This window comes from Primulina huaijiensis, chromosome 3 (assembly GCF_012295235.1).
Source record: "Primulina huaijiensis isolate GDHJ02 chromosome 3, ASM1229523v2, whole genome shotgun sequence".
In the NCBI taxonomy this organism is placed as follows: domain Eukaryota; kingdom Viridiplantae; phylum Streptophyta; class Magnoliopsida; order Lamiales; family Gesneriaceae; genus Primulina; species Primulina huaijiensis.
In genome coordinates this window covers 24,722,638-24,750,453 of record NC_133308.1, presented here as the reverse complement: position 1 = coordinate 24,750,453, position 27,816 = coordinate 24,722,638, and the positions used below count along the sequence as shown (strand labels likewise).

Below are 27,816 nucleotides of genomic sequence, written 5' to 3'. Positions count from 1 at the left end.
TTATACTAATTTGAGCGTTGCAGTTATTTCGTTTTCGGCAAGTCATATCACTCATTTTCTTTTCATTGAATAAACACATTTTTTGTGGCAGTTCAATTCAGCTTCATAAACAAACAGTTCGATTTGACGGTAATTCGAGATTTTTCATTAAAAAAATTCATAATAAATCGTATACTGGTAAAAAAACTTCTGAAATTTGGACCCAAAACCTAAAATTAGTGCATAAACATTTGATCATAGCCAAATTTTAAAAACAAAGTGGTGCATGGAGAACATGCGCCGCCTTGCCAGGGCATGGTTGCATTCCCGCGACCATGGGCGGCCGAGATCTTTAGGTTAGAACCGTCATGAAACGTTCAACAACTTTTATTGAATGTGTTTCGAAAATTCTAGCACAAATGGTTTCTAGGTAAGAGAATAGTGCTATGTATTTATTTTAGAATTTTTAGAGAAAAGATTTTAATTTTTGGATGAATTTCTTCTTCTCTTCACCCAATTAATTTCACTCATTGTAGTTACACCACCTTACTTTTCAGGTACTGAATACATGAAATTATGATTGTTTCTATGGTTTGGAGTGTCCAAATAGCAATATTTGCATGTTTCGGAGTTTTGATTAGTACCAAGAGGCTTAATATTTCCTTAAATATTTTGATTATTCTTTCTATTGTTATTTTTATTATTATTGTTATAATTTTATTATTATTATTATTATTATTAGCATAATTAATCTTTTTTAGTTTTAGTTTTTTTTTTTGAATAATTTTAGTTTTAGTGTTTGAATATATTTATATATATGTATGTAATTAAATGACTCTTTACACTTAAACATATTTTAACACATTTTTTAATGATTCGAGATGTGTATCACGTGATTTGGGTGTTACATTTGTATTGATGTATGAAATTTTTAGTCATCTATGTTTCCATTAATAAATTATAGTTTTGTAATTGCGTTTTTTTTAAACAATTTTAGTATTTTTCGTAAAATCATATAACGAAATGACTAATATATTTGTTAAAATTTATAATTTCGTTATCGAACACACATGCATATCTCCAGAATTATTTTAACCAAAATTAAACAATAAATTTGGTTATTTAATTACATAATTTTGACGAAAAACGCTAAAATTAATCAAAAAACATAATTATAAGACTATAATTGATTCAACGAAATATATACGACTAAAGAATGACATATCAATACATATATAACTAAAATTGACATTTTACCTATAATATATATAATATATAAACATATAAATATATGTATATATTTTTTTACGGACAAAAACGTGTGTGAGACGGTTTCACAGATTTTATAACAAAAAAAAAAAAAAATTTTATTTTTTTATGACAGTGAGTACAGCAGACTCCTGAGTCTGGAAACTTGTTGAAGACAGGACGCCCATAACGGAACCAATCCTTTTCCTTTTCCCCACTCTCACCATTCTGATACCCGCTCCGTATACATGGCTGCCTCCATTCGCCTGCGCCGTCTAGGCGCGCTCGCCGCCGTCGCCGGAGGTGCTTACTACACCATCATCACCAACCCTTCAGTTGCCTCCAGCGACCGCGGCACTAGGGGTGCTACCCCAGCATTTGCCGATTTAAAGCAGAAGATCGCCGACCCATTCGCCGCCATCCCCTCACGTACCGTCCAGGAGGCAGCTTTGATTGGATCAAGCACCGCTAACCCCCTCGACATCCTCGTAATCGGCGGCGGCGCCACCGGCTGTGGCGTCGCGCTGGATGCCGCGACGCGTGGTCTACGCGTTGGCCTTGTTGAGCGTGAGGATTTCTCATCGGGAACCTCCTCGAGGTCTACTAAACTCATCCATGGAGGTCAGCATATTTTTGTTCTGCATAAATTTTCTGCTGTTGATTGAATTGTACTTTGGGTTTTGAGAGTTGTACATTTTTAGGGCCTGGTGTAAGGTGGAGCGCCATTAATACCATTTTTTGTGCTATCACGTAGTATATGTGACGGTGGATAGAGTTATTTCTGCTCTGCTAGCTTCACGTGAATAAAGATCAAAGCTTTAGTTTACAACGCAACAATTTTGTGATTCTGATAGCATTTAGTAACAACGAAGAGGGATTCTTAGTAAAAATATATCCATTTTATATCTATGAGGATTAAGGTAATAGAAAGGTGATCGAATTCTTACTCCAGTCAATAGGCATATTACGTAAGTTCATAGTTTTGTTTATTTTTACTGTGGACTAAAAGATTTCGGAGAGTCCTAGATGCTCTTATTTGATTATACATGGGAAACATTTGAGTTTGGAACCTGTGAAAGGAGGAACTTGTACTAAATAAAAATATTGCTGCGTACTGAGGCCAACTATGATTTTTTCTATGTGAGTTGTGGAAGTTTTTTTAGTCATTTTCTAGATTTTATGATCCATCTTGATGCAATTAAGAATTTCTGTTGTCATATTTTTACTATTGATTTCATTTGATGTTGAGACAACCTTTTGATATCATCTTCCCGGTTTTATCCGCAATGACTTGGAGACTGACCTTCAAGACCTTATTACTGGAATCTAGTCTTGTAAAAATTGGAGATGTTATTTTTAAATGCAGTCAAAAGTTAATATATATTCTTTAATTTATTTGTACACGTTTTTAGGAAGTGTAGGATTCTACTTTTATTCCTGGAAAAGGTTTTTGATTTATGTACTTATTTATCGTAATTCTTTTATTTGTGCAGTCTTTGATGCATGGTGCTGATTTTTAAAAATAATCATTTCAGGAGTTCGTTATCTGGAGAAAGCTGTTTTTAACTTAGATTACGGGCAGTTGAAGCTGGTTTTCCATGCCCTTGAGGAGCGTAAGCAAGTTATTGACAATGCTCCCCACCTGTGCAATGCTTTGCCGTGTATGACGCCGTGTTTTAGCTGGTTCGAGGTGATTTACTACTGGATGGGTTTAAAAATGTATGATCTGGTTGCTGGCAGACGCTTACTCCACTTGTCAAGGTACTATTCGGCAAATGAGTCTACTGAACTCTTTCCCACTTTAGCAACAAAGGGAAAAGATCGGAGCTTGAAAGGAACCGTGGTTTATTATGATGGACAGATGAATGACTCGCGCTTAAATGTTTCATTGGCATGCACAGCTTCATTAGCAGGTGCGGCTGTCCTCAATCACGCAGAAGTGATATCCTTTCTTACGGATGATGGTACTGGGCGGATAATAGGTGCTCGGATAAGAAATAATTTATCAGGTAAAAGCACTTCTAAGACAATATCATGTCTGATCATTAGTAGTACTGCTGTGAAGAAATAGTTTCTTCTTGTAATACCCTGATTTTTTATGTCAGTTGTGGTTCCAATCTAGTTGAAACATTTCTTTGTGCAGGCAAAGAGTTTGATACATATGCAAAAGTTATTGTTAATGCGGCTGGTCCATTTTGTGATTCGGTGAGGACAATGGCGAACAAAGAAGCTAAGCCAATGATCTGTCCCAGCAGCGGTGTCCACATCGTGCTTCCTGATTATTATTCCCCGGAAGGAATGGGTTTGATTGTTCCTAAAACTAAGGATGGTCGTGTTGTTTTCATGCTTCCATGGCTAGGGAGAACAGTTGCTGGCACCACCGACTCAAACACCGATATTACAATGTTACCGGAACCACATGAGGATGAGATTCAATTCATATTAGATGCTATATCTGATTATCTTAATGTTAAGGTTTGTCAAGTTCTTGTAATCATTAATTGGTTTATTATTTGACCTTCTGTTGTTTCCTTTATTAATCCTTTTTTTCAGTTTTTGTCTCTGCCACTTTGTACTTGTGTACTTCAAGATGCACTTCTATGTGGAAGATTCTGTTTAGTTTAGCTTTTGCACAATATTCTAATACCATGTTTAAGGTTTGACATTGTTATGAATCAAGGATATATTTTAGGATTGAATTTGACACTATTAAGGGTTTTTTTTTTTTAATATTATGTCACTATGATTTATTTATAGGAAAAGTTTCTTCCCATATTTATGTCAAAATGTTGTCAAGACTCAAGAGTATAGCTTGACATATCTATCCAAAGATGTTTTAGTTGAATTCTAAACCAAGAAAGGTAGTCAAGAGTTTTAGCCATTAATATATTTCTTGTGGATTAGGATTTACTGCGAAACCATGTAAATCCTATTTTATGTTGTATTATCTCGTCACCGTATTTGAATTTCTGCTATTTAAAATTTAACATGTTATTTGGACAAGGCCCCAGTCTAGGTTTTTCTGTCTTTTCTTTTATAAAATAAAACCCGTGCCAAAAAAAATCTGAGTTATGTTCATATACAGTAACCATATTGTGAACTGCAACACACTTTTAACTATTTATTATGACCATCTGGCTAGCACAATTGCAGATTAACTGCCACTTTTTTTACTATCTATCTGGCTGATCTCTATGCATACATCTTATTGTGGGCACAGTCTTACTGCTCAACAGCTTCCTTTGTCTGCTCTCTATTTATCTGATTCTGAAGATGACATTGTTCTAGATTTTTCAAGAGGTTCTTTTGTGATTCAGGTTGAAAACTTATTAAAGATTTCTATGTTTGACTTGAGGGGGAGCACTAGAAATTAAAGTATATGTTCTAGTATTAGATTCAACATTATTAAGATTATGATATATTTTAATTGGATTTTGTTGTCATTTTGGTATAGAAAAGATTTTCGACTATTTATATCTAGATTTTGGCGAAATGTCAATATTATTCTTGTATGTATTTGGTTTGACATTTTCATTGTTGTTTGTTTCGTTGAATTGTAGTCGTGTAACTATGTTCCGACGATAAATTTTAATCCTCATCAAAATCATGTAATTAAATTACTGATATCATTGTTTAACTTTTATAATTACGTGATTTGAAAATCCCTTGTGACACACACATGTTTTTAACAATGCAATTATAGAAATTTAACAATTATATTAATCATTTAGTTACATGATTTTGGCGAGATGAACTAAAGTCGATTGTCGTAACATGGTTACATAACTATAATTGATTCAACAAAAATAAAGAACTAAAAATGTTACATCATACGTGACTAAAATTAACACTTGTCATTGAAATTTTCATCTTTATAAGGAGCTGCTAATTGTACAATAAACTAAGAGACGTTATTTAGAGTTTTAGCCATCTTTCCCCCCTTTATTTCTCGTTCTTATCATTTTTAGATAATGTAACATATACTTTTATAATTTATCTTAACTTTTCTTGAGCATTTAGGTACGAAGGATGGATGTTTTATCAGCGTGGAGTGGCATTCGACCATTGGCTACCGATCCTAGAGCTAAAAACACAGAGAGCATTTCCAGAGATCACGTCGTGTGTGAAGATTTTCCCGGTTTAGTTACAATTACAGGTGGGAAGTGGACGACATATAGAAGGTAAAGCTAATTCGATGATATAAAATTAACTCAAACTTTCGTAGTTTTTCCCCTTTTTAATGACCGAAAAGAATTTGCATGTCTTTCTAGGTACTTAATGAAGAGAAATATCCAAGTCCTGGTTTTCTTTATTATTCATCGACGTGTAATTGAATTTTTTTAAAAAAGTTGTACCGAAAATAAAAAAAGAAATACGAAGAACTAGAGAGAATACTTATTTATCCACCAGAGCAGACTGGTTGGTTCTTTCATCTTTGGACTTAGTTTTGGTGTAACAGCTATATGTCAATTTGTCCTCAGTTTTTAAGGATTTCACTATTGGACGATGAACCCATTTCATATGGTGGGATTTTTGAAGGTTCGGTTTTAAGAACTTGTATCCTAGCAGCTTAGTGCTTAATGTAATACTTTGCAGTATGGCAGAGGATGCCGTTGACACAGCCATAGATTCTGGAAAGTTGAGCCCAACAAGCAAATGCATGACCTACAACCTACAGCTTATAGGTAGTGATGGATGGGATCCTGCATCTTTCACTATACTAGCACAACAATATACACGTATGAAGAAGTCATATGGTGGGAAAATTGTTCCTGGTGCAATGGACACCGCTGTTGCAAAGCATTTATCACATGCTTATGGAACTCTGGCTGAACGAGTCGCTATCATCGCTCAGGCAAGTCTTCCTCTAATTTTTATTTTGTACTCAGCTCCCATATTTGGTACATGTATATGTATATATATACATATCTTTCTTCTTGATTCTGGTTTGGTTATTGTTGTGACGAGATTGGACGTGCTTATTTTGGTTTTCAGAATGAAAATCTGGGAAAAAGGCTTGCTCATGGATACCCAATCCTGGAAGCGGAGGTCGCTTACTGTGCCAGGCACGAGTACTGTGAATCAGCGGTGGACTTCATTGCCAGAAGGTCACGGCTTGCTTTTCTGGACACAGATGCTGCCAGGAGGGCAGTGCCTCGGATCGTTCAAATACTTGCCGCTGAACATGGCTGGGATAAGTCGAGGCAAAAGCTGGAACTGCACCAGACTAAAGAATTCCTGGAAACTTTCAAGTCGTCTAGAAATGCTCAATTTTATGATGGGAAACACAACTAATTCCACACTTGGGAAACTTTTTTTTCCAATCCACGCCGTTGGATCATAGATACGCTGGTACTCTCCCCTCGTGCAGATTCATCAAGTTATCATTACCGAATGACTCTTTATTTGGTGTATCATATACCAGGATACTTTTTTTCTGCCTTCTTTTTACTGCAAAAGTGCTCTAGTTTCGCCACTTTTTTCTGGATGGTGTTGAATAGTTTGGTACTATACAACAAAAGCCATGTATAATTTGCAAAAAAATATTTTAAAAACTCGAATAATGTTCATGATGAGAATAAAATTTCAGATTTCATTTTTTAATGAACTGTTGAGAGTTTTTTATGAACATAATTTAATTAGATTGTGCATTTTATGACGTTGAAGCATACAAATGAATAGTTTGCCATGCAATCTGGCAGACTGTAACAATAAATAAGTAATACTAGGCCTTTTTTGACATGGTTTCACAGTTTTTTATCCGTGAGACACGTTAATTCTGCTCATATTTACAATAAAAAGTAATATTTTTTCATGTGTGATCCGATTAGGAGATCTGTGTCACAAAATTGACTTTTTAGACTGTTTCACAAAAGTTTTTGTGAATAAGTATTTGTATATTTTGATTCATATTTTCTCTCTTTTTTGTGAATTATGTTTTGATTCATATTTTTTCCTTTTTATTAACTATCCCGAAAATTTCTGACATTTTTCAATATAATTGTTGCTTATTATTAAAATAATTTATCATCTTTTGAAAATGTTTTGCCTTGTTAAATACTACATTTGTAGATTATCTTATCTGTTACTGAAAATTCATAAATCTATAATTTCATATCACAAGTAAACATGATTCTCCACACTTTGCTCCTAATATCCATTTATTTCATTGTCTATCTATCGTTTACAAATTATTTGTATTTGATTTTTATAATTAAGCATATAATTCATAACATTTTAATTGGTAGGTAACGATTATTTTCACTTGGGGAACAATTTAAAAGAAATTGTAATGCAAATTTCTTTATTTGGCAAAATCGCAAAAGAAATACGAGTACAAATTGAATTTTTAAAATAAATAAAGATGTGTGCATGCAATCTCTAAATGATCTTTTAATTATCCTCCTCGACGACAATTTCTTGTGAAATTTGAGTGTCTTGAGTATTTGATCTTTCGCGGAAGATGATTGGTATTTCAATACGGTTAATTCGATGGGTCAACGTCTTGATATTGAATCTCATCGAATTAACTTTAAATATTTGAGAAGAACGCGATAAACGTATTAAAATTTGTTGGTCTTGAATTTGAAGAAGAATACGATGAACAATTTCGTTGATCTTCTTGAATTTGATGAAAAACTCGATCTTCTGGAATTTGATGAAGAACAAGATCTTCTTGAACTTGAATAATTTGAAGAAAACCGCAGTGAACGATTTTGTTGATCTTCTTGAAGTTGATGAAGAACTCGATCTTCTTGAATTTAATAAAGAACACGATCTTCTTAAATTTGAATAATTTGAAGAAGAACACAATGAACGCCTTGAACTTCGTCGATCTTCTTGAATTTGAATTCGAAGAGGTTAAGTTGAGAGAATTTGTGCATTGAATTCTCCTACTTCTTTGTCTTGTGTATTGTGTGTCTTCTTTCTTGGTCCTTTGCACCTTATTTATAATCGAAGTATGCAAATTCTTTCCATTTTCATTTGATGAGGTGTCAAAATTTGATTGGCTCATCGTGATTTATTTGGTGATTTCTTTCCATTAATCACAAGATTTGATTTCAATTACTAAAAATATTGGTATTTTTTTCCATTAAGTAAAAAATTGGATTTGTAATACTGAAATTGTAGTATTTTCTTCTATTTAGTACAAGATTGCAATATTGATTTAAAATATTGATTTGCTCACAAAATATATTAAAATATCAATCAATTAAATATTTATTTTTCATAAGAATTTAATATCCTAATAAATAGCATTTTTTTTATTGATATTTAATATTATTTTGTATTTGTCATAATTTAATGGGTCAACAAGTTTAGTTGTCTACAACAATATATAGCTATGTGTGTTTCGAAAAATTTAATATAAAACGATAAATGTTTGATCTTATAACTAATATCAATAATATCGTGTTATCCTATATTATGAAAAAAAATTACCAAAAATAAAAACATGATATTTCACTGTTACCATGAATTATAATTTTTTTCTCTATATCTGTCGTCTTTTGTGATTTGGAATTATATTAAATAAAAATATATTATCAAATATGTATCTATTTTTCAATGTATACATCATGTTTGAGCATGAATGTTTTTCAAGCGATGCGACTCTTGAATTTCTCACGACTGAATAGAATTGGTCCACTTAGATTTTTTTTTTCCCGATAAATAATTATGAGAAATCCAAGGATATATATATATATTTTTTTACAGCAAATCCAAGGATATTTAATTTATGTTTAAGTAAAACACACATTCGAAAATACTTTTATATCATAAATAACCCAATTCCGCAATTATTTATTCCATATGATTAGTCAGGTGAAGTCCAGATATCTGAGTTGAAAAAAATAAAACTTATAAACCAAAATCATAATGATAATCTCTTCTTATTTAAAACAATACCATGACGATAATATCGCTTACTATGCTCTACCTGAATAAATCGAGCTTGATTAATTTTGATGGAAATTCTATATCAATCACAAATTATTTTATTTCTTAAATTTGAGGTGAACTCAATGTACAACCACGAATTAAACTCGAGCTCGAACTCGAAAATAAACAATTTTGTTTTGTCGAAATAAAAACAACTAGTATTACTCGTTCCAAGTTTGTTGCAGACATTTATATTGATTAATGAATGAATATTAAATGACGAGAATAATACGATTACAGGTTGTGCTAGGGGCCGGCAAGCCATGTTGAAACTTATTACTAGGTTGTGATTGTATTGTACCATCAAAGACAAAATTGATTTTTCATATTATTATAGGCCGCAAATATATATATTTTTTACTAAGATAAAATTAGTCTTTTATGATTATATCGACAATAATCCGGCAAAAGAAGGGTTACTCTGGGTAGGTTTAATGGATAACGGAGATGAAATAACGGTTGGATGGTTAGGTTTGTTGGTAATAAGCTCAAAGCATTAATATATAAATTAAATCTAGTTGTCTTACTTAGTGGTTTGAAGTTAAATCAAAATTAAAACTTTTAATCTTCTTGGAAGGTGTTGGTGTAGTTCCTTCTTATGAATTGTTTTCTTTTCTAACATACAACCCCCGCCAAACGACCCGTAACAACACTAACGATGTTACCAAATAAATAAATAAATAAACCTGATTTTTGCCATAATTCGGCTACTATACAGGACAATATCTGCCCATTATGCAACGATCAATCAATAACATTATGGCCCTTCAATCCCTTCCCTTTTTCTCTCTCTTTTTTTTTTTGGATGAAAATTCAATCCATTTCAAATGGCAGGGAGATTGATTACTTGCCTTCACATGTTGAGTTTGCTTGACAAAGTCCCTTGAGACTATGTGAGACGACACCATATACGACTCATGAAAAAGACTATGCTTCATAATTCGGCTACTATACTTTGATTCTTGGAAGTTTAATTAGAGATAACCACTTTCTTTTCCAAATTGTTGTACCTTATTTCAACTAATCTTCATTCTCATTTTTACTCATATCTTTCGTCATATCACAACGGCTCAAATTTTTACATTCCGAGCCTTATATTTTACTAGAGATTTGTCCATCATATGTAAATTGTTTTCTTATACGCTAATTTATTTCAATAACACATTGCAAATTGAAAAAATACAGTATTATTTCGTGTCTTCAGAATGTGATCGAATCTAATGTGCAAATAACATCTAAAATAACCAAATGTATTGCTCTAAGTTTGTCTTTCGAGTTTTGATCATTTAAATAATCAAAATTGGGTTTTGGTCTTGTAATTTAAGTTTTTTGAATTTTAATTGTGTTTTTACTCGAATTAAATGTTGATATGGTAGCAAAAAAAATACGAGCTAACACATGAAATTGTTGACTTATTCAACGTCACATCAACTTAATTTGAATCAATTCAGCTTATATTAATTACAGGACACATTTTTAAGTTTTAACTATTCAAGAAACAACCAAAAAGACTGTGTACGTAACAAAGCTGTAATAATAATTCAAAACGGTACTATTTTAATAATTCAACGGGAAACTATCTTTCTCCAATCGTGCCGGCCTCATTGTCCTTCGCACCATATTACTACACTCCCCACCTCTCTGTTTTCTTATCCCTTTCGCACGATAATAAAAACTTAAAGTTTGATTGATTGTTATGCAAGAGAGAAGAAAAGGATCATTTTCTTGATCCGAAGTCGAGGAAAAACTATTGGGTTTCTCCGAGTTTGATTGATTGTTATGTGTATGTGCTTCAATGGCTTCAGCTGGAAATGGAAGAGCTCTGCACAAGTCCGACAGACCCCCTTCATCTTCATCTTCTGATAGTGGGTTTCATGGCGGCAATGCTGCTGTTCCAAAGAGTAATAATGGGTTTCACGGCGGCGGAGCACAGCCGCATTCGAGTCGGGCGAAAGCGCCGCCGGCCGTTTCGAATTCCAGGCGCTCTGTTACGCCCACTTCGAGATCCAGAAGCGCGGCTATTGAGAATGATCCAGGTTTATTTATTTAATTCCTTTTTTTTTCCTTTTTATTGTCATTATTATTTATTTGAACAAGCAAGCATATAGACATGTTAGCTAGATTGTCTTAGACTGTGATTCTTGTTTACTGCGCATAAAGATTAAATCTTTGACTTGCCAACACCTCCGATGACAGTGAAATGAGACCAAAATGTTAGCTTGGGCGTTTTTAATGCATGCAGTATGAATTTCACATATATANGGTGTATATCACCGTCCCTATCAGTGCTTGTGCCACATATCTATCTTATGATATGTAAATAAATATAGAGAGCAACAAATTATTCTCTTGTAAACATAACATATCTCTACATCTCTTCGAGAGATCTTATATAAATACTCTTTGTTTTCCCCCTAATACACCCCTTCTCCTAAAATTAATTCTAAATTTTAATGTACACAATTTAATATACATAAATTTACAATTTATATTAAAGCTTAATATATATAAATGTGTGTGTGTGTGTTGTTTGCCAATTGTTGTTTGTTACTAGACTATATAAAGAACTAAGAGTCTTGTCACTGATACAAACCAAAAAAAATTATAGTTTATACAATGTCTAATATGTGATAAGAATCCATAAAATTTCAAAGAATGTTTAGGTAAATAAATGCAAATTTGATCAAATGAAAAATTTTCATGTATACACAACATAACATGTAGTGCTTATGAAAATTCAATTTGTCAAGCTGCAATGTCATATTTAAATTATTAGTTGCAGTATATTTATTTCAAAAATTTTTAAGCTTGTTTAAAAGGAAATGTTACTTATGTTAAAACTAAGGTTTTTTTTTTATTTTAAATGTTAGGCCCGGAGATAGTTTTGGGATGGCGTAGGAACTTCTTGACTAAAATTTCTACTGTCCAAATATTTCCGGTTAAATTTATAAATAAGAAAAATTCTGTGCGTGTTACTGGAACGTATTATGCATTAAAAGTTCTATTGTGTCATAACAAGGCAATGGGGTAAGATTGAGTTAAGTTGAAATGGTTTAAGTTGAAGCCTGTTGTATGATATAGTGATGCAATAATTCTAGCTAAAATGAAACAATTTTTTATTGCGTTAGCATCCGGTGAGCCTAATCTGAAACATATAAATTCTTGTGTAATGATAAGATTTGATGTATGTGTCATAGAATCTGAAAGAGTGAGAGTTGCTGTTAGACTCCGGCCAAGAAATTCTGATGATCTTTCTGATATGGATTATGCTGATTGTGTGGAATTACAACCTGAGGTATACATTTACTCAGTTTTAATGCTTCTTAGCCTATATCGCTACCGTCGTTCTGCATGCTTGTGAAAATCTGATGTCACGGTTCTTGCCTCAGTAACGAATTAATTATAATTTCCACTACTGTACAGCTCAGAAAGCTAAAGTTGAAAAAAAACAACTGGAACTCTGAAGCTTACAGATTTGATGAAGTATTTACTCAAAGTGTTTCTCAGAAACATGTTTACGAGGTGGTGGCAAGGCCGGTAGTTGAGGTAAGTTCAATAATCATGCAGTATATATTTGAACAATCCTATTTAATTCTTCTATTTGAGTGCTCATTATTCTTTTATTGGTTTGCTCATGGAGGGGTTATCATAGGAGTTTTATGGGGATAAAGAAAAAGAATACTTATCACCTGACAAACTTCAAAAAAATGCCGGTTCATCATTTTCCAGATGGAATTTCGAGTTTTCTTTTCGCTTTGTGAACTTTGTAATTCTTCATTTATTATATTTGTGAAAAGATATTATACATTCATTATGAACAACACAATGATAGTTTGGCTTAACTTTTGATGTTATGATATCCTTGTGATGTATTTGATACCTTCTTGCAGAGTGTGCTTGATGGGTATAATGGTACAGTCATGGCTTATGGTCAAACAGGCACCGGCAAGACTTACACGCTTGGCAAAATGGGTAATGACGAATCATCTGAGCGTGGTATCATGGTTAGGGCTATGGAGGACATAATAGCAAGCACATCTGCATCAGATACTATTGAAATCTCCTATTTGCAGGTAACAAGCTAATAGAATTGTGGATGGTTGATTGTTTACAAGTTAAATGTTATCTAATATAATTTTTGTTTGATTTTGCTCCTACTAGTTGAGTTTTGAAAAACAATGCATCATTGAAGTAACAATATCTAGTATTGAAAATTTCAATATCAGGAACACATATAGTCAAAACTTGAAGCTAGATTTATCCATGATATCTATACTATCATGCACTTGTTAAGAATTTTTTCGTCAATTTACTAACAAGCACTGTTACATATACCCTCTGTCTGTTGATATTTATAAAAGCTGTTATAATTTGCCATTAGTTCTTTCATATTTATTGTTCTACAGTTATACATGGAGTCCATTCAAGATTTGCTTGCTCCTGAAAAAACCAATATTCCAATTGCTGAAGATGCCAAGACTGGAGAAGTAACAGTCCCTGGTGTTGAAATAGTTCAAATACGAAATCTTGATACTTTCTTACAACTATTGCAAATTGGAGAAGCTAATCGTCATGCAGCTAATACAAAGATGAATACAGAATCCTCACGCAGTCATGCAATCCTTATGGTACACATAGCTGTCTAATATGGCAAGATCTTAGTTCTGATTGTGCTCCATATCCCTTGGTATGGATTGTTACAAAAGTTTATGCATCTTTTTGTGATAATTTATTACCTCACATCCCTGTCTTTAGGTATACATTCGTAGACCTCACTTGGAAAAAGAAGAAAAAGAAATCTATCAACAAAAGGATAGTTCCACTGACAGACACGGACATCATGTGCCTACTATCCGGAAGAGCAAGCTACTGTTGGTTGATCTCGCGGGATCTGAACGAATAGATAAATCTGGTTTATCTTTTTTATTTTGAGAGTTGAATATATTGCTTAGTTTGGCTCGTTCTCCTTAGAAACATTAGTATTACTATAGTGTAGAAGAAACTTCGCCATGAAATGCTTATCAAATTTAATTTGTTACAGCAATATTTTCGTTCTGATCTTTCCTATTGAACAATCTTTTTTCCCCTTTCTTTAAGTTTGCATGTATTTTTGGTAGTTTAATCTTTCTTTTCTTGTTTCAGGGAGTGAAGGTCACATGCTTGAGGAGGCCAAATTTATCAATCTCTCCCTGACATCCTTAGGAAAGTGCATAAATGCATTGGCTGAAAACTGTCCTCATATACCAACTAGAGATTCTAAATTGACAAGATTGCTTCGTGATTCATTTGGAGGTTATCATTTTTCCCCTTTCCTAATGTGTTTCAACTGTTTTCATGAATATCTTGTTGAAAGATATTGTTTGTTCAAACTCATACAAGTGCAATATATCAGGTTCTGCAAGAACTTCACTTATCATAACAATTGGACCATCTTCTCGCCATCATGCAGAAACGGCAAGCACCATTATGTTTGGACAACGGGTGGGTGTTAAGTTCATGTCTTTATTCCCCTGATAGAATGAATTTGATGCTACACCTTTGGTGCTGTGACAAAGTCTGAAAGTAGTTTAAGTATAGTACAATAGACTTCTCCCACAATTTTATTAATCAATTTTCATGAAATGAGGATGAACATGAGCAAGTTACTTTTGGAACCCCTTGTGCTGAACCCTTGCTTTTGGGGACCTCCCTGTTGGCTCAGAGTGTGTCAATGAAGTTCCAATTTTATATTATAAGATGTCATGTGTATGTGTAGCTTGATAAGCGATGATTAGATGGGAAGGCCAAAGGCTCGTCTATAATTCTAGAGTAGATTAACCATATTTGAGGTCTTTGTATATCCCTTGTAGTGTTATTCACTTTCAGACATATTTTCAGGGTCCTGAAAGGTTTGATTGTGAATGTTGCATAAATAGTTCTTTCTATTTGTTATAGAAGTATGTCTTACAATATGGTGCTGTTGGTAATTTATTATAATTTAGGATCAGATTATTTGGTATTTTTTTAATTGTTTATGCATCAATGGGGTCCTTTTTACTCTGCATCAACATGTTCCCTCGTATCGAAATAAGCGTATAGTTCATATCTGCAGGCCAGGAAAGTTGTCAACACGGTAAAGCTGAAAGAGGAATTCGATTACGAAAGCCTATGCAGGAAGTTGGAGACTCAGGTTGAACATCTCACTACCGAGATAGACCAACAGCAAAAGTTGCGGGAGAATGACAAAAAAGAAATGGAGAAAAAGCTTGAAGAATTTCAATTTTCTTCAGCTGAAACGGAAATGCAGTTAGTTGCTAAGACTGAGGTATTTGCTTAAGTCATTTTTTACAGTATTACTTCAAGTACTGAATTAGCTTTTATGTGTGTGAAGTTAAACACCATTGACCATTTTTAAGCTTTATATTCTGAATGAAACACCCTCTTAACATCATTTTGCTCTGACAGTTTCTGGAGAAGGAAAACACTAGGTTGAAGTTGGAGTTGAATGACGCGTTAAAAGATTTGAACTACCATAAAGACCATAACAATACCATGAACGATGAGGTTGCACGCTTAGAGACAAATTTAAAGCAAAGCAAGGTATGAGATCGAACCTCTGTCCACTTGAAGAATATTTATTTTATGATTCAGGACTTTGCTTCACTATTTCAATGGTCGTGGATTTGAGTAAGTTGTTGGGAATTTGGGAAACTAGATTTAATCTTCCATTGACAAAAAAACAATATCTGGAGCTACATTTATGACCAATATGTCTATGCTAGGTCTTTCCTCAATCTAAATCTTGAAAATCAGAACTTTATTTAATCATAATAATGCCGGGGCTTTGAGGGGGGTCAATGACATCATTTTTGTGCGACAGTTATATAATTCTAATTGAATCATACGTGATAGGATTCTAGACTGGTTATGATACAACCACAATTACTAATATAGAATATATGATACATTGTTATTGAATTCTGAAACAAAAGGGAAATACAACTCTTCTGAACACTAAAATATCACAGAATAGAAGGGTATTTTTTTATAATTAATTTAAAAAAGCTTACAAAGCACGGATTCTCCATATCAACGAGCATCCGTGCTCTCCACCTCACTCCAGTATATTTAAAAGTATATTATTGTTGTTATCATTTATTATAATTTTTAATAATTAATTTAATTCGAATGAAAAATATAAAAATTATAAATATTTATATTTTTCATTCGAATTAAATTAATTATTAAAAATTATAATAAATAATAATAATAATATATTTATAAATATACTTTCACGCCGTGTGAGTTTTTATGTTGTGATTGAAATTCAATTAATAATAATAGCTTAAATAGAAAATAAACAATGTAAATTTAGGAATAGAATGAAAATATTATAATTCAGCGTAAGTTTTATCGATACTATACGTTGTTAAACCTCTTATTGGTGTATTGTTGAAAGACTGCTATTTTTATTCTTCTTAATTTTCTCCTATCATATCTCTAATTTTTCAATCACCCAACCAAATAATGCAAAATATTTAATAATTACCATATATTATAAAAAATAAACAATGTAAATTTAAGAATAGAATAAAAATATTATAATTCAGCGTAAGTTTTATCGATACTATATGTTAAAGTTAAACTTCTTATTGGTGTATTGTTGAAAGACTACTATTTTTATTCTCCTTTATTTTCTCTCTTCAATCCTCTCACGTCTCTAATTTTTCAATCACCCAACCAAATAATACAAAATATTTAATAATTATCATATGTTATAAATATTTATATTTCTATATTTTTTATTCGAATTAAATTAATTATTAAAAATTATAATAAATAATAATAATAATATATTTATAAATATACTTTCACGCCGTGTGAGTTTTTATGTTGTGATTGAAATTCAATTAATAATAATAGCTTAAATAGAAAATAAACAATGTAAATTTAGGAATAGAATGAAAATATTATAATTCAGCGTAAGTTTTATCGATACTATACGTTGTTAAACCTCTTATTGGTGTATTGTTGAAAGACTGCTATTTTTATTCTTCTTAATTTTCTCCTATCATATCTCTAATTTTTCAATCACCCAACCAAATAATGCAAAATATTTAATAATTACCATATATTATAAAAAATAAACAATGTAAATTTAAGAATAGAATAAAAATATTATAATTCAGCGTAAGTTTTATCGATACTATATGTTAAAGTTAAACTTCTTATTGGTGTATTGTTGAAAGACTACTATTTTTATTCTCCTTTATTTTCTCTCTTCAATCCTCTCACGTCTCTAATTTTTCAATCACCCAACCAAATAATACAAAATATTTAATAATTATCATATGTTATAAATATTTATATTTCTATATTTTTTATTCGAATTAAATTAATTATTAAAAATTATAATAAATAATAATAATAATATATTTATAAATATACTTTCACGCCGTGTGAGTTTTTATGTTGTGATTGAAATTCAATTAATAATAATAGCTTAAATAGAAAATAAACAATGTAAATTTAAGAATATAATGAAAATATTATAATTCAGCCTAAGTTTTATCGATATTATATGCTAAAGTTAAACCTCTTATTGGTGTATTGGTGAAAGACTACTATTTTTATTCTCCTTGATTTTCTTCCTTCAATCCTCTCATATCTCCTTAATTTTCTCCCTTCAATCCTCTCATATCTCTAATTTTTCAATCAACCAACCAAATAATACAAAATATTTAATAATTACCATATATTATAAATATTTATATTTTATATTTTTCATTCGAATTAAAAAATTATTAAAAATTATAATAAATAATAATAATAATATACTTATAAATATACATGAGTGAAAGCACGGATGCTCGTCTACGTCACTCTAATCTGTGCTTACGAAGCACGGATTAAAGTAATTTTGCAAAATTATTTTATTTTGAATTATTTTTTTAATATTTTTTTATTTTTAAATTAATTATAAAAAAAACCCTATCACAGAAGAGAAAAAAGATTCCGCTACCTTGTCTTGGCTCAGGCTAGCTCACAAACTGGAAGAAAACGTTAATGCCATCCCCTCTCTCTCGTGTTATTTATTCTCATTTCCCCCTTCCTCAAGTAACTTCTAGGCCCAATTTAATCTCAACGTGGTATCGGAGCTCAAACTTACTGTTATGTGTTGTACTGTCCTATGGACCACTCGATAATATCTTGTAAACTTCACACTTAAGTCATTGGAGTTGTATATATGGACTTGGACAATCATTCTCTCTTGAGCTAGCTTTTGGGGTTGAGTTAGGTTCAATTCGCAATCTTAACAAAGTCTGTAACAGATTATCTACTGAAAAACATTACGAAAGGCTTTTCTTTATCACTCATTTAATATCAAGAACAAATTAAGAATATATAAAAATTGACATAAAAACAATCAAAGTATTGGGAAATAATTCTTGTATATCATATGCCTAGTGGCTGTACAGTAATATATAGATTCTACTTTTAAACAAAATCGGAAACAAATCTTCCTAAATCCTAATAAGGAAACCAACAAATCAACTCCAAAAATCTCTCTAAAAGAATACGTACACAAATATACAATATTCTAAGAAATCTTCCAAAACTCTTCCTCAAGCTGGCTTGAATATGTCATTCATAGCAAGCTTGCCAACCAAATTTTCAAACTGTGTTTTAGGAAGACCCTTGATGAGTATATCAGCTACTTGACTTGTAGCAGTATATAAGATATGCATAATACACCACTGTCAATTTTTTCCTTGATAAAATGCTTATCCACTTCTGCATGTTTTGTTCTGTAATGTAGAATTGAATTATGAGCTATAGAAATAGCCATTTTGTTGTCACAATAGATTTTAATTGGTGTGGGTATATGAATCTCCAACTCTTCCAAAAACCTCTTTAGCACAACACTCCGCAAAACCTATGTGCAACAGACCGAAATTCTGCTTTAGCACTACTCCTCATAACAACATTATGTTTTTTGCTTCTTCAAGTATCCAGATTACCTCCAACAAAAGTGCAATATCCAGAGGTAAATCTTCCGCCCAATTTGAATCTGTATAAGCCTCCACTTGAAGGTGGCCTGTATTTTCGAAAAAGTCTTTTCCCAGGTGTCCCTTTGAGATATTTCAAGATTCTGAATAAAGCTTCAAAATGAGTATGTCCTGGTGCATGAACTGACTCACAACACTTGCTGCAAAAGCTATGTCAGATCTGGTATGTGCCATATAGATTAACCTTCCAACTAATCTTTGATAACATTCTCGGTCCACCACTTCATTAGGTGTTGCAGATTTCAACTTAACATTAGGTTCAGCTGGAGTATCTGTTACCTTACAACTAGTCATCCCTATTTCTTTGAGTAGTCAAGAACATACTTACGTTGGCTGATGAAAATTCCCTTATTCGATCTTGTGAATTTCATCCCGAAAAAATATTTCAGGTTTCCAAGGTCCTTGATATCGAATTCAACTTCAAGTTTTTTTACCAAGTTGTTTATCTCAAGATAATCGTCTCCAATCATCATAATGTCATTTACGTAGACAATTAGGATGGCCACTTTACCTTTGGTGGAATGTTTGAGATAAAGTACGGTAAGCTTGGCTTTGTAAAAAACCATGTCTCGTCACTGCATTCCCAGATCGCTCGAACCAAGCTCTAGGGGACTGTTTTAGCCCATACAGGGCTTTCCTCAACTTGCACATTTTCTTTTTTCAAACCCTTCTTCAAAACCTTGAGGTAAGTCTATATATATTTTTTCTTATAAATCTCCAATTAGGAACGCATTTTTAACATCAAACCGATGAAGTGGCCAGTTGGAGATACCTGCAAGAGAAAAAGGTATTCTAATAGAGTTAATCTTAGCGAGAAAGGCAAAAGTCTCTTGGTAATCTATACCCTGAGTTTGAGTAAATCCTTTAGCTACAAGTCTCGCCTTGTATCTCTCAACACTTCCATCAGATTTACACTTTACCGTAAATACCCATTTGCACCCAACTATCTTTTTGTCTTTCGGTAGATCAACCACAGTCCGAGTATCGTTTCTCCTAAGAGCATTCATTTCTTCCATCACTGCTAATTTCCAGTTTGGATCACCTAATGCTTCTTGGACAATTCTTGGAATAGACATGTTAGAAATCTTAGACACAAATGCTTTATGAATGACAATTTTTCATAAGATAGAAACTTGGCAATGGGATGGTTAGTGCATGCTCGAGTTCCTTTCGTAAGTGCAATAAAAATATCAAGATCAGAGAGAGATATATCAAATGATGTGGAAAAAATATTACCATGACTTGTAGAACCATCACTCAGCAAGTCGGATTGATCATTTGCTTGAGAAATAAATGGGACAGTAGAATTTTTGAGGAACTGCCTTCTGGTGTAGACTTGAAGTTCCTGTTGAGGCTTTTCTCCCCCTGTCTCAGATAAAGTAATGTTTGGCAAAGACGTGATACTACTTCTGGTTTCCGTACTGCCATCAGTTTTTTCCACAAAGTGTTTATCGGAATCAATTAAGGGATCATAAGCCTTTGGTATAATTTCTGGAATAGGTAACGTGTCTCAAAAAATATCCTCCTCAATCACTATTTTCTCCCCTTGATGATAATTTGTCTGAAAAAATGACTCATCCTCCACAAATCGGACATCCATGCGCTCAAAAAAAATTTGTGACAAGGTTAAAACATTATACCCTTTCTTGTTAGAAGCATAGCCGAGGAAAACACATTTTTCAGATTTTGGATCAAGTTTGGACCGGAAAACATTAGGTATATACACATAGCAAACACGACCAAAAATTTTTAAAAGGAGGTTTGTAGTGATGCGTGAGGTAGGAAAATAACTTTTTAAGGTTTACAAAGGTGTATCAAATTTCAAAATTCGAGATGACATTCTATTTATCAAGTAACATGCAGTTAAAAGAGCATCCCCCAAAAGATATTTTGGAACAATCATTGAAAAACATAATGGCTCGAGCAACCTCAAATAAATTCAGTTTTTTCTTTCGGCAATGCCATTTTGTTGTGGTGTATCTCGACAAGTTGATTGGTGAATTTTTCTAGAAGAAATGCTCCCAAATGTTAATTGAAATATTCAATGTCATTATCAGATCTTAAAATTCCAATCTTAGTTTGAAATTGATTTTCAACCATGACAAAAAAATCTTTAAACCTTTGTTCAATCTCAGACCTTTTTTCCAGTAAATAAATCCAACATATTCTTATGTGTCATCAATAAAATTCACAAACCATCTTTTTCCAGAGAGCGTTTTGACCTTTGATGGTCCCCAAACATTACTATGAATCAAGTAAAATGGTTTCGAGGCAGAATAGGGTTCTTGAAAGAAAACACGATGATCTTTAGCAAAATGACAAGATTCACAATGAAGTGTTGAATAATTAATTCCTTTAAATAATGCAGGAAATACGTGTTTAAGGTACAGAAAACTAGAAAACTAGGATGTCCTAATCATGTATGCCATAACATTATTTGATCATTGACAGAAATGGAACTAAAGCTACCTAATGCATGATCCTTAATTTTCCCAGCAAGCAGTTTCATCGAAGTAGTATAGCACATGCATTTCTCTAGCAGTTCCAATCATCTTCCCCGAGTTCTGGTCCTCAAAAACACAAGTGGATGGAAGAAAGAAAGCTGAACAATTGTAATCCTTAGATATTTTACTGACAGAAAGGAGATTACATGCAAGTTTTGGCACATGTAAAACAGATTTCAGTGTAATATGTTCTGAAATTTTAATGTGTCATTTGCCTGCAATGGATGAAAAACTGCCATCAGCTATTCTAATCTTTTCAACTCCAGAACATGGAATATAGGAGTCAAATAAGCGAGAATTGCTTGTCATATGGCCTGAATCCCCTGAATTTATGACCCAAGGGCTGATATTTTGGACAGAAAGTGCCAACGGATTACTACATGTTTGTGCAATCGAACCGGCAGGAACATTAGGTGCTGAATAAGATTGTAGCAATTTTAAAAGATGATTTAATTGCTCTTTGCTGAATGAGGGTGCCTCGGCCTCATTTGGTGTAGGAGCACTCGATTTCTTCAGCCTGCCATTTTGTGGTTTTCCATGCAGCTTCCAGCAAGTTTCTTGTGTATGGTTAGGCTTTCCACAATATTCACAATTGAGGCCAGTTTTTCTCCTACACGATGGTTCTGGAAGGATTTACAGCTAGCACGAGCTTTAGGAATGGCCCTGGCTGATCCTTCGACAGATTCCTAGCATAACCTATCTACGGCTGTATTCTCGTCGCACCTCTGCAAAAACTTCTCCGATGGATGGAATAGGGTTTCTCCCAACAATTCGGCCATAAAATTCATCATATTCAGTGTTTAATCATACAAGAAACTTAAAGATGCGACCAACATCGGCTATCTTTTTATAATATATGCAGTCATCAAGTGATTTCCATTCGTAATCATTGAATAAGTCCAGATCTTGCCAAATTCTCTTAAGGGAATTAAAATATGTAGTCACAAAATTCTCACCTTAGCGAATTTCCCGAGTCGAAGGGTTAATTCTTACACTTGGGATTGATTCCCTAAATCTGAGTACATTTGCGAAACATTTTCCCATAACTCCTTGGCCATTGAATAGCAAAGATAATTCGCAAGTATCTCTTTGGCCATGGAATTGACCAACCAAGTCATCACCATTGAGTTTTCAGCATCCTAAGTGGCATAGGCTGGGTTTTTTTCATCAGGCTTTGTTGTTTCGCCTGTAATATAGCCGATCTTGCCTCTCCCCCTGATGTGCATTCTAACTGCTTGAGACCATCGAAGGAAATTGTCACCATTGAGTCGGATTGTATAGATCTGAATGGGATGATTTTCTGATGGGTTTCAAACAAGTTGAGTCTCGGGTGGAGGAGGTAGGGAACTTTCGGTCTTAGACATTTTTCGGAAGCGAATTTAAGACTTAGGATCTTTGATTTTGTTCTGATACCAAATTGACAGAAAAACAATCAAAGTACTGAGAAATAATTATTGTATATCACAGGCATAATGGCTGTGCATTAATATATAAACTCTACTTTTAAACAAAACCGGAAACAAATCTTCCTAAGGAAACTAACAAATGAACTCCTAAAATCTCTCTAAAAGATTATGTACACAAATATACAATATTCTAGGAAATCTTCCAACAATAAATGACATACAGTTCTCTAAAGTCATAAACTTATCACAATATTTAGCTTGTTTTCCAGAAAAATTAATAAGAAAAGCAGCACGAGAGAGATTGAGAGCAAATGGAATGATCATCCATTATGCTGTCAGAAATCAAAATTTACTTGACCCTTTCCCAAATCCTGCAGTTGAATAATTTCACTTATTATATATTGAAGTGACGCTGTTCAGCAAAATAAGTCACTGGAATTTTAATCCTATAAGCCAGAAAATGTCCATGTTTCCAAGAATAATGCTGTTTCTTTACTTGTTAGTAGCAACAGCAGCTAGAGAATTTGAGAAATAAGAAATTGCTTGCTGAAGTGACCCAAATGTACGAGGAGAAAATAGATGATCTGATGAAGCAACTAGACAATGAGAAGGAGGTATGTGCTAGTGCTGAAGTAGAAATAGAGAAGATGAAGAGGCAAACCAGTGAGATTCAAATGTCAATGCAGGTGAACTGTTTCCTACTCGATAAAAATATTTTAATCAAAATGTTTTTGGCTTTCTTAATCAAGTTTATGGCTTCCCATGTCAAGGTCTTCTGTCTCATTATGTCCGTTAAATCTATCAATTTACCACTTGTTCTTTTCTATTCAAATTGTTATAAGAAGCCACCAACAATTTTGAAGTTCAAATTTTCTGTAAAATAATCTGATGTGGCCTCCATAAATACAGAAAAATCAGGTAAAAAGTTTCAGATATCATAAAGCCCTAGCAGAAACGACTAGCATGTACGAAGAGAGAATAGAGGCTTTAAATCAACAACTCAAAGATGAGTGTTCTCGTGCTGAAAGAATTGCACAAGAACTGAAGTCTACAAAAGAGCTTCTGATTGAAAATCAGAATTCTGTCCAGGTAAAGTATTATTATCATGCCATAATTTTCATTTTTTTCGTCGTGTACTTGTATCAGTTAATTTATTCTGCAATGCCAAGTAGTTTGTCCTATTTGATCCCTCAATTTTTTTTTTTTAATCATTAGCTTGTAAGCTTATAAGGCAATACAAATCTATGCAACATGGTAAGCATCTATGGAAAGAAAGTGGGAAATTGTTTTGCAGGGAGATGGATTTGTAGTGAATCTTTTGTCATATGTTTCTTTTTTCTGTTAAATCTTTGGCTTATAAGAATATGGGGATTCTTTTTTTCGAGTTCACGATTCTATCGTACTGAGGTCTCAGCTATTGATTTTACAAATATGTTCAAATTATTTTATCAATTCTTTCTTTTTTCATTATTCTAGAATAGTGCAGAGGAAGAGATCAAGGAGATTCAAATGAGATTGCAAGAAATGCATCAACTGCATGCAGAAACTGTCAATGAAACTAGAATATTAAGGAGAGACTACAAAAACTTAGAATCAGAAAAGGTATATTTTTACTAACCGAATTTTGACATTGGCTTCATTTTTCATGTTCAAAGTTGTGCCATTTTGTATTCCACAACCGTTTTGTATATTTCGATATGGAAGAATATCAACTTTTATTTTCTTGGGGATGCTATTAAATGTTTTTATGAATTATCAGGAAGCACATAAAAATGAACTACATGCTGTCAAGCAAGCACTTCAAGTTGAGGAAAGGCGAAGAAAGCAAGCTGAAACTGAACTGCTAAATGTAATAAAGGCTGTGCCTGAAAGTGAAGATGGCTTCGAGGTAAATAAGCTTTCTTCTGGCAAAGTCACGAGAACTGTCTTTGATCTAAGACATATATTCATGAAAATACCTTGGCTTTTGCAGGAAAAGAAACCATATATTCATGAAAATACAACCAAAGGGACTTCAGCTTCGCTCAACCCCCAAGTGTCACATAAGTCAAGCCTGTCAAGAGAAACTATCCTCAGCCAGAGGAACACAATTTCAAAGATTTGTGAGGAAGGCAGGATTCTAACATCTGGATCATCTTGTTTAATATTGTGAAAAAAGGAAGAATTGATGAGTCCAAATGGATATGATGATGCATTTTAGTGATGCGAAGTTAAATTTTGTCAAGTGTCATTATAAGGACTTAAACAAGCTCTTTATGTTATGTGCATATAATTTGTCCAGATCCTTGTCTACCACTGTATTCACTTCATTTTGTTGGGTATCAATTCAGTTGGGCTCCAGAAGATATTGTCACTGTTAGAATCAAATGATATAGATGTCCAAATCCATGCTGTGAAAGTTGTGGCCAACCTTGCTGCTGAAGGTAAGTAAGGTTAGAGTTTGGATGGATAAAGCTTCTTTTTGTGTGTCATGGGTCATGAATCCTTTAAGGTTGTACATAAATTTAAAAATTCTTCAAAATTGGACTCAAGAAGATGGTTTGCATGTAACTGTTAATTTGTTTTGTCTAATTCTAGTACTGAATAATGAATTGCATTGAATGTAGGTGTTCCTGACCAAACATTGTTTTCTGACTCATTTTTCATATTTCAGATATCAACCAGGAAAAAATTGTTAAGGAAGGTGGTCTAGATGCATTGCTTATGCTGGTGGAATCATCACAGAACATAACGATACTCAGGGTAGCTTCTGGAGCCATTGCTAATTTGGCAATGAATGGTACCCCTTAATCTATACCTTTCCATTTTTTTCTTTTTGAACAAAACATATGTCAGAGAGTTTCTTGCATATGCTAAAATCGGATGATGGGAAGTTGCTCTTTAATGCACTTGAAATCATACTTGTTTGTATTCAGAAACAAATCAAGGTTTGATAACAAATAAAGGAGGTGCTCAACTTCTTGCAAAAGCGGCTTTCAAAACAGATGATCATCAAACTTTGCGAATGGTTGCTGGTGCAATTGCAAATCTGTGTGGAAATGGTGAGTCCATCATAGTTTTTCTGGTATACTACCTAGAAAATCTGCTCCCCTTGTCTACCTTGATATTGGATAATTTGCATATCATCTTAGATATATTTTTTGATACAAGATGTGTTATATGTGAAGAAATAAAACCGAAAACAGACTTTAAAAGTAGTGTCACCTCTCAGGCTATACACTTGATGTCTGCTATAAGAGATGTACCGTAGATATTGAATAATTTGAAATTATTTACACTGATGGAATTTCCTGTTGACAACAGAAAGGTTACACGCAGTTTTGAAAGATGATGGAGCCTTGAAAGCTCTTTTGGGAATGGCTGAATCAGGGAACACTGACGTCATCGCTCAGGTTGCCAGGGGATTGGCGAACTTTGCTAAATGTGAATCTAGAAGAATAATGCAAGGTCTTGTTTGCTATATTGTTCAAATTAACACATTTATAATCCTTTTTTTTTGTAACAAGTTGAAATCATCGTACTGATATCAGGACATTGGAGAGGTCGTTCTCTTCTAATGGATGATGGTGCTCTTTCATGGTTGGTTGCAAACTTGAATGAGTCTTCTGCTTCGACTAGACGCCACCTTGAGCTTGCTATTTGCCATTTGGCTCAAAATGGTAAATCATTTTCTTTTTGTGCTACACAACTGTTAGAGGTATAAGTATTTCTTCTTGTTATCATGCATAATGAGGAGATCAGAGCCTTCTAAGTAAATTCCTCAGCTAGATTTGACAAGAAATAATTTTTTTTATATATCTCTCTTTTTGTTTTGTGCCTAGACATCTGATAATAGATGCCCATTCCCGGGATTTCTGCTTGAATAGAATATTTCCTGTAATTCGGATAAACCTTAGGGTACATTGATGTAATTTACTTTTATATTTCTTGATGCTGAAACATAGCCACTAGGTTTGAATACTTAATTATAGATGCTTCGTGTTTAACTAGAGAAATTTGATGGTTTACAGAGGAAAATGCTAGAGATTTTATGTCAAGTGGAGGCTTGAAAGTGCTCATCGAAATATCAGAAGAATCTGCTAAGGATGATATACGAAATTTGGCAAAAAAGACACTACGACTAAGTTCGTTATTCAGGGGAGAATTGCGTATAGCATAATGATACAAGTATCTGTCAAATACTTAAATGTTTGTAAATATACCAAAGGCGAAAAAAGTACTACAAATCTATAATACACATAGCAAATAAATGTACTCGCGGAAATAAAACGATAAAACATGATAAATTTTAATTATTCTATTATTTAATTACACATTGAAAATGATAATATTCTAGTTTGAACAATTTTGTTCATGACTTAATCTGAAATATGAATATATTGTTTTCTTGGTTTGTTTTATAATACTAGCAAGTAACACGTGCGTTGCACGTGGTGAATAAACGTTGTAATGATTAAGTGAACATAAAACACTTATATTGAATGAAATCGAAAAAACCATTTTCTATTGAAAATTCATAATATAAAAAAGCATTATCAAATTTTTTCTTATTTAATTTTCGGTTTTTGGGTCATCTCTGTGTGACTATTGAAACATGATGAATTTTGTTTTTTTTATGTGGTTTTGTCATTTCTTAGTGTTTAAGTGAACATAAAACACTTATATTGAATGAAATCGAAAAAACCA

At 32.9% G+C, this 27,816-nt stretch overlaps 2 protein-coding genes across 2 annotated transcripts; both read left to right on the top strand.

The window, feature by feature from the left end:
• Nucleotides 1-1,368: 1,368 nt before the first annotated feature.
• Nucleotides 1,369-6,831, top strand: LOC140973991 (glycerol-3-phosphate dehydrogenase SDP6, mitochondrial). The gene is made up of 6 exons (XM_073437175.1): nucleotides 1,369-1,848; nucleotides 2,763-3,236; nucleotides 3,371-3,702; nucleotides 5,248-5,408; nucleotides 5,824-6,082; nucleotides 6,223-6,831. The coding sequence occupies exons 1-6, from the start codon at nucleotides 1,476-1,478 to the stop codon at nucleotides 6,520-6,522; spliced, it is 1,899 nt and encodes a 632-aa protein (XP_073293276.1). The 5' UTR covers nucleotides 1,369-1,475; the 3' UTR covers nucleotides 6,523-6,831.
• A 3,913-nt stretch (nucleotides 6,832-10,744) lies between these two features.
• On the top strand, nucleotides 10,745-27,467 carry LOC140973990 (kinesin-like protein KIN-UC). Its single transcript, XM_073437174.1, is given in 21 exon segments — nucleotides 10,745-11,207; nucleotides 12,369-12,466; nucleotides 12,595-12,717; nucleotides 13,062-13,244; nucleotides 13,578-13,799; nucleotides 13,927-14,083; nucleotides 14,314-14,463; nucleotides 14,564-14,652; nucleotides 15,263-15,614; nucleotides 15,617-15,750; nucleotides 23,637-23,816; nucleotides 24,040-24,219; nucleotides 24,607-24,732; nucleotides 24,890-25,018; nucleotides 25,103-25,241; nucleotides 25,461-25,553; nucleotides 25,784-25,909; nucleotides 26,046-26,171; nucleotides 26,434-26,577; nucleotides 26,661-26,789; nucleotides 27,141-27,467. Coding segments are annotated over 21 exon segments (3,270 nt in total). The 5' UTR covers nucleotides 10,745-10,966; the 3' UTR covers nucleotides 27,290-27,467.
• The last annotated feature ends 349 nt before the right edge of the window (nucleotides 27,468-27,816 follow it).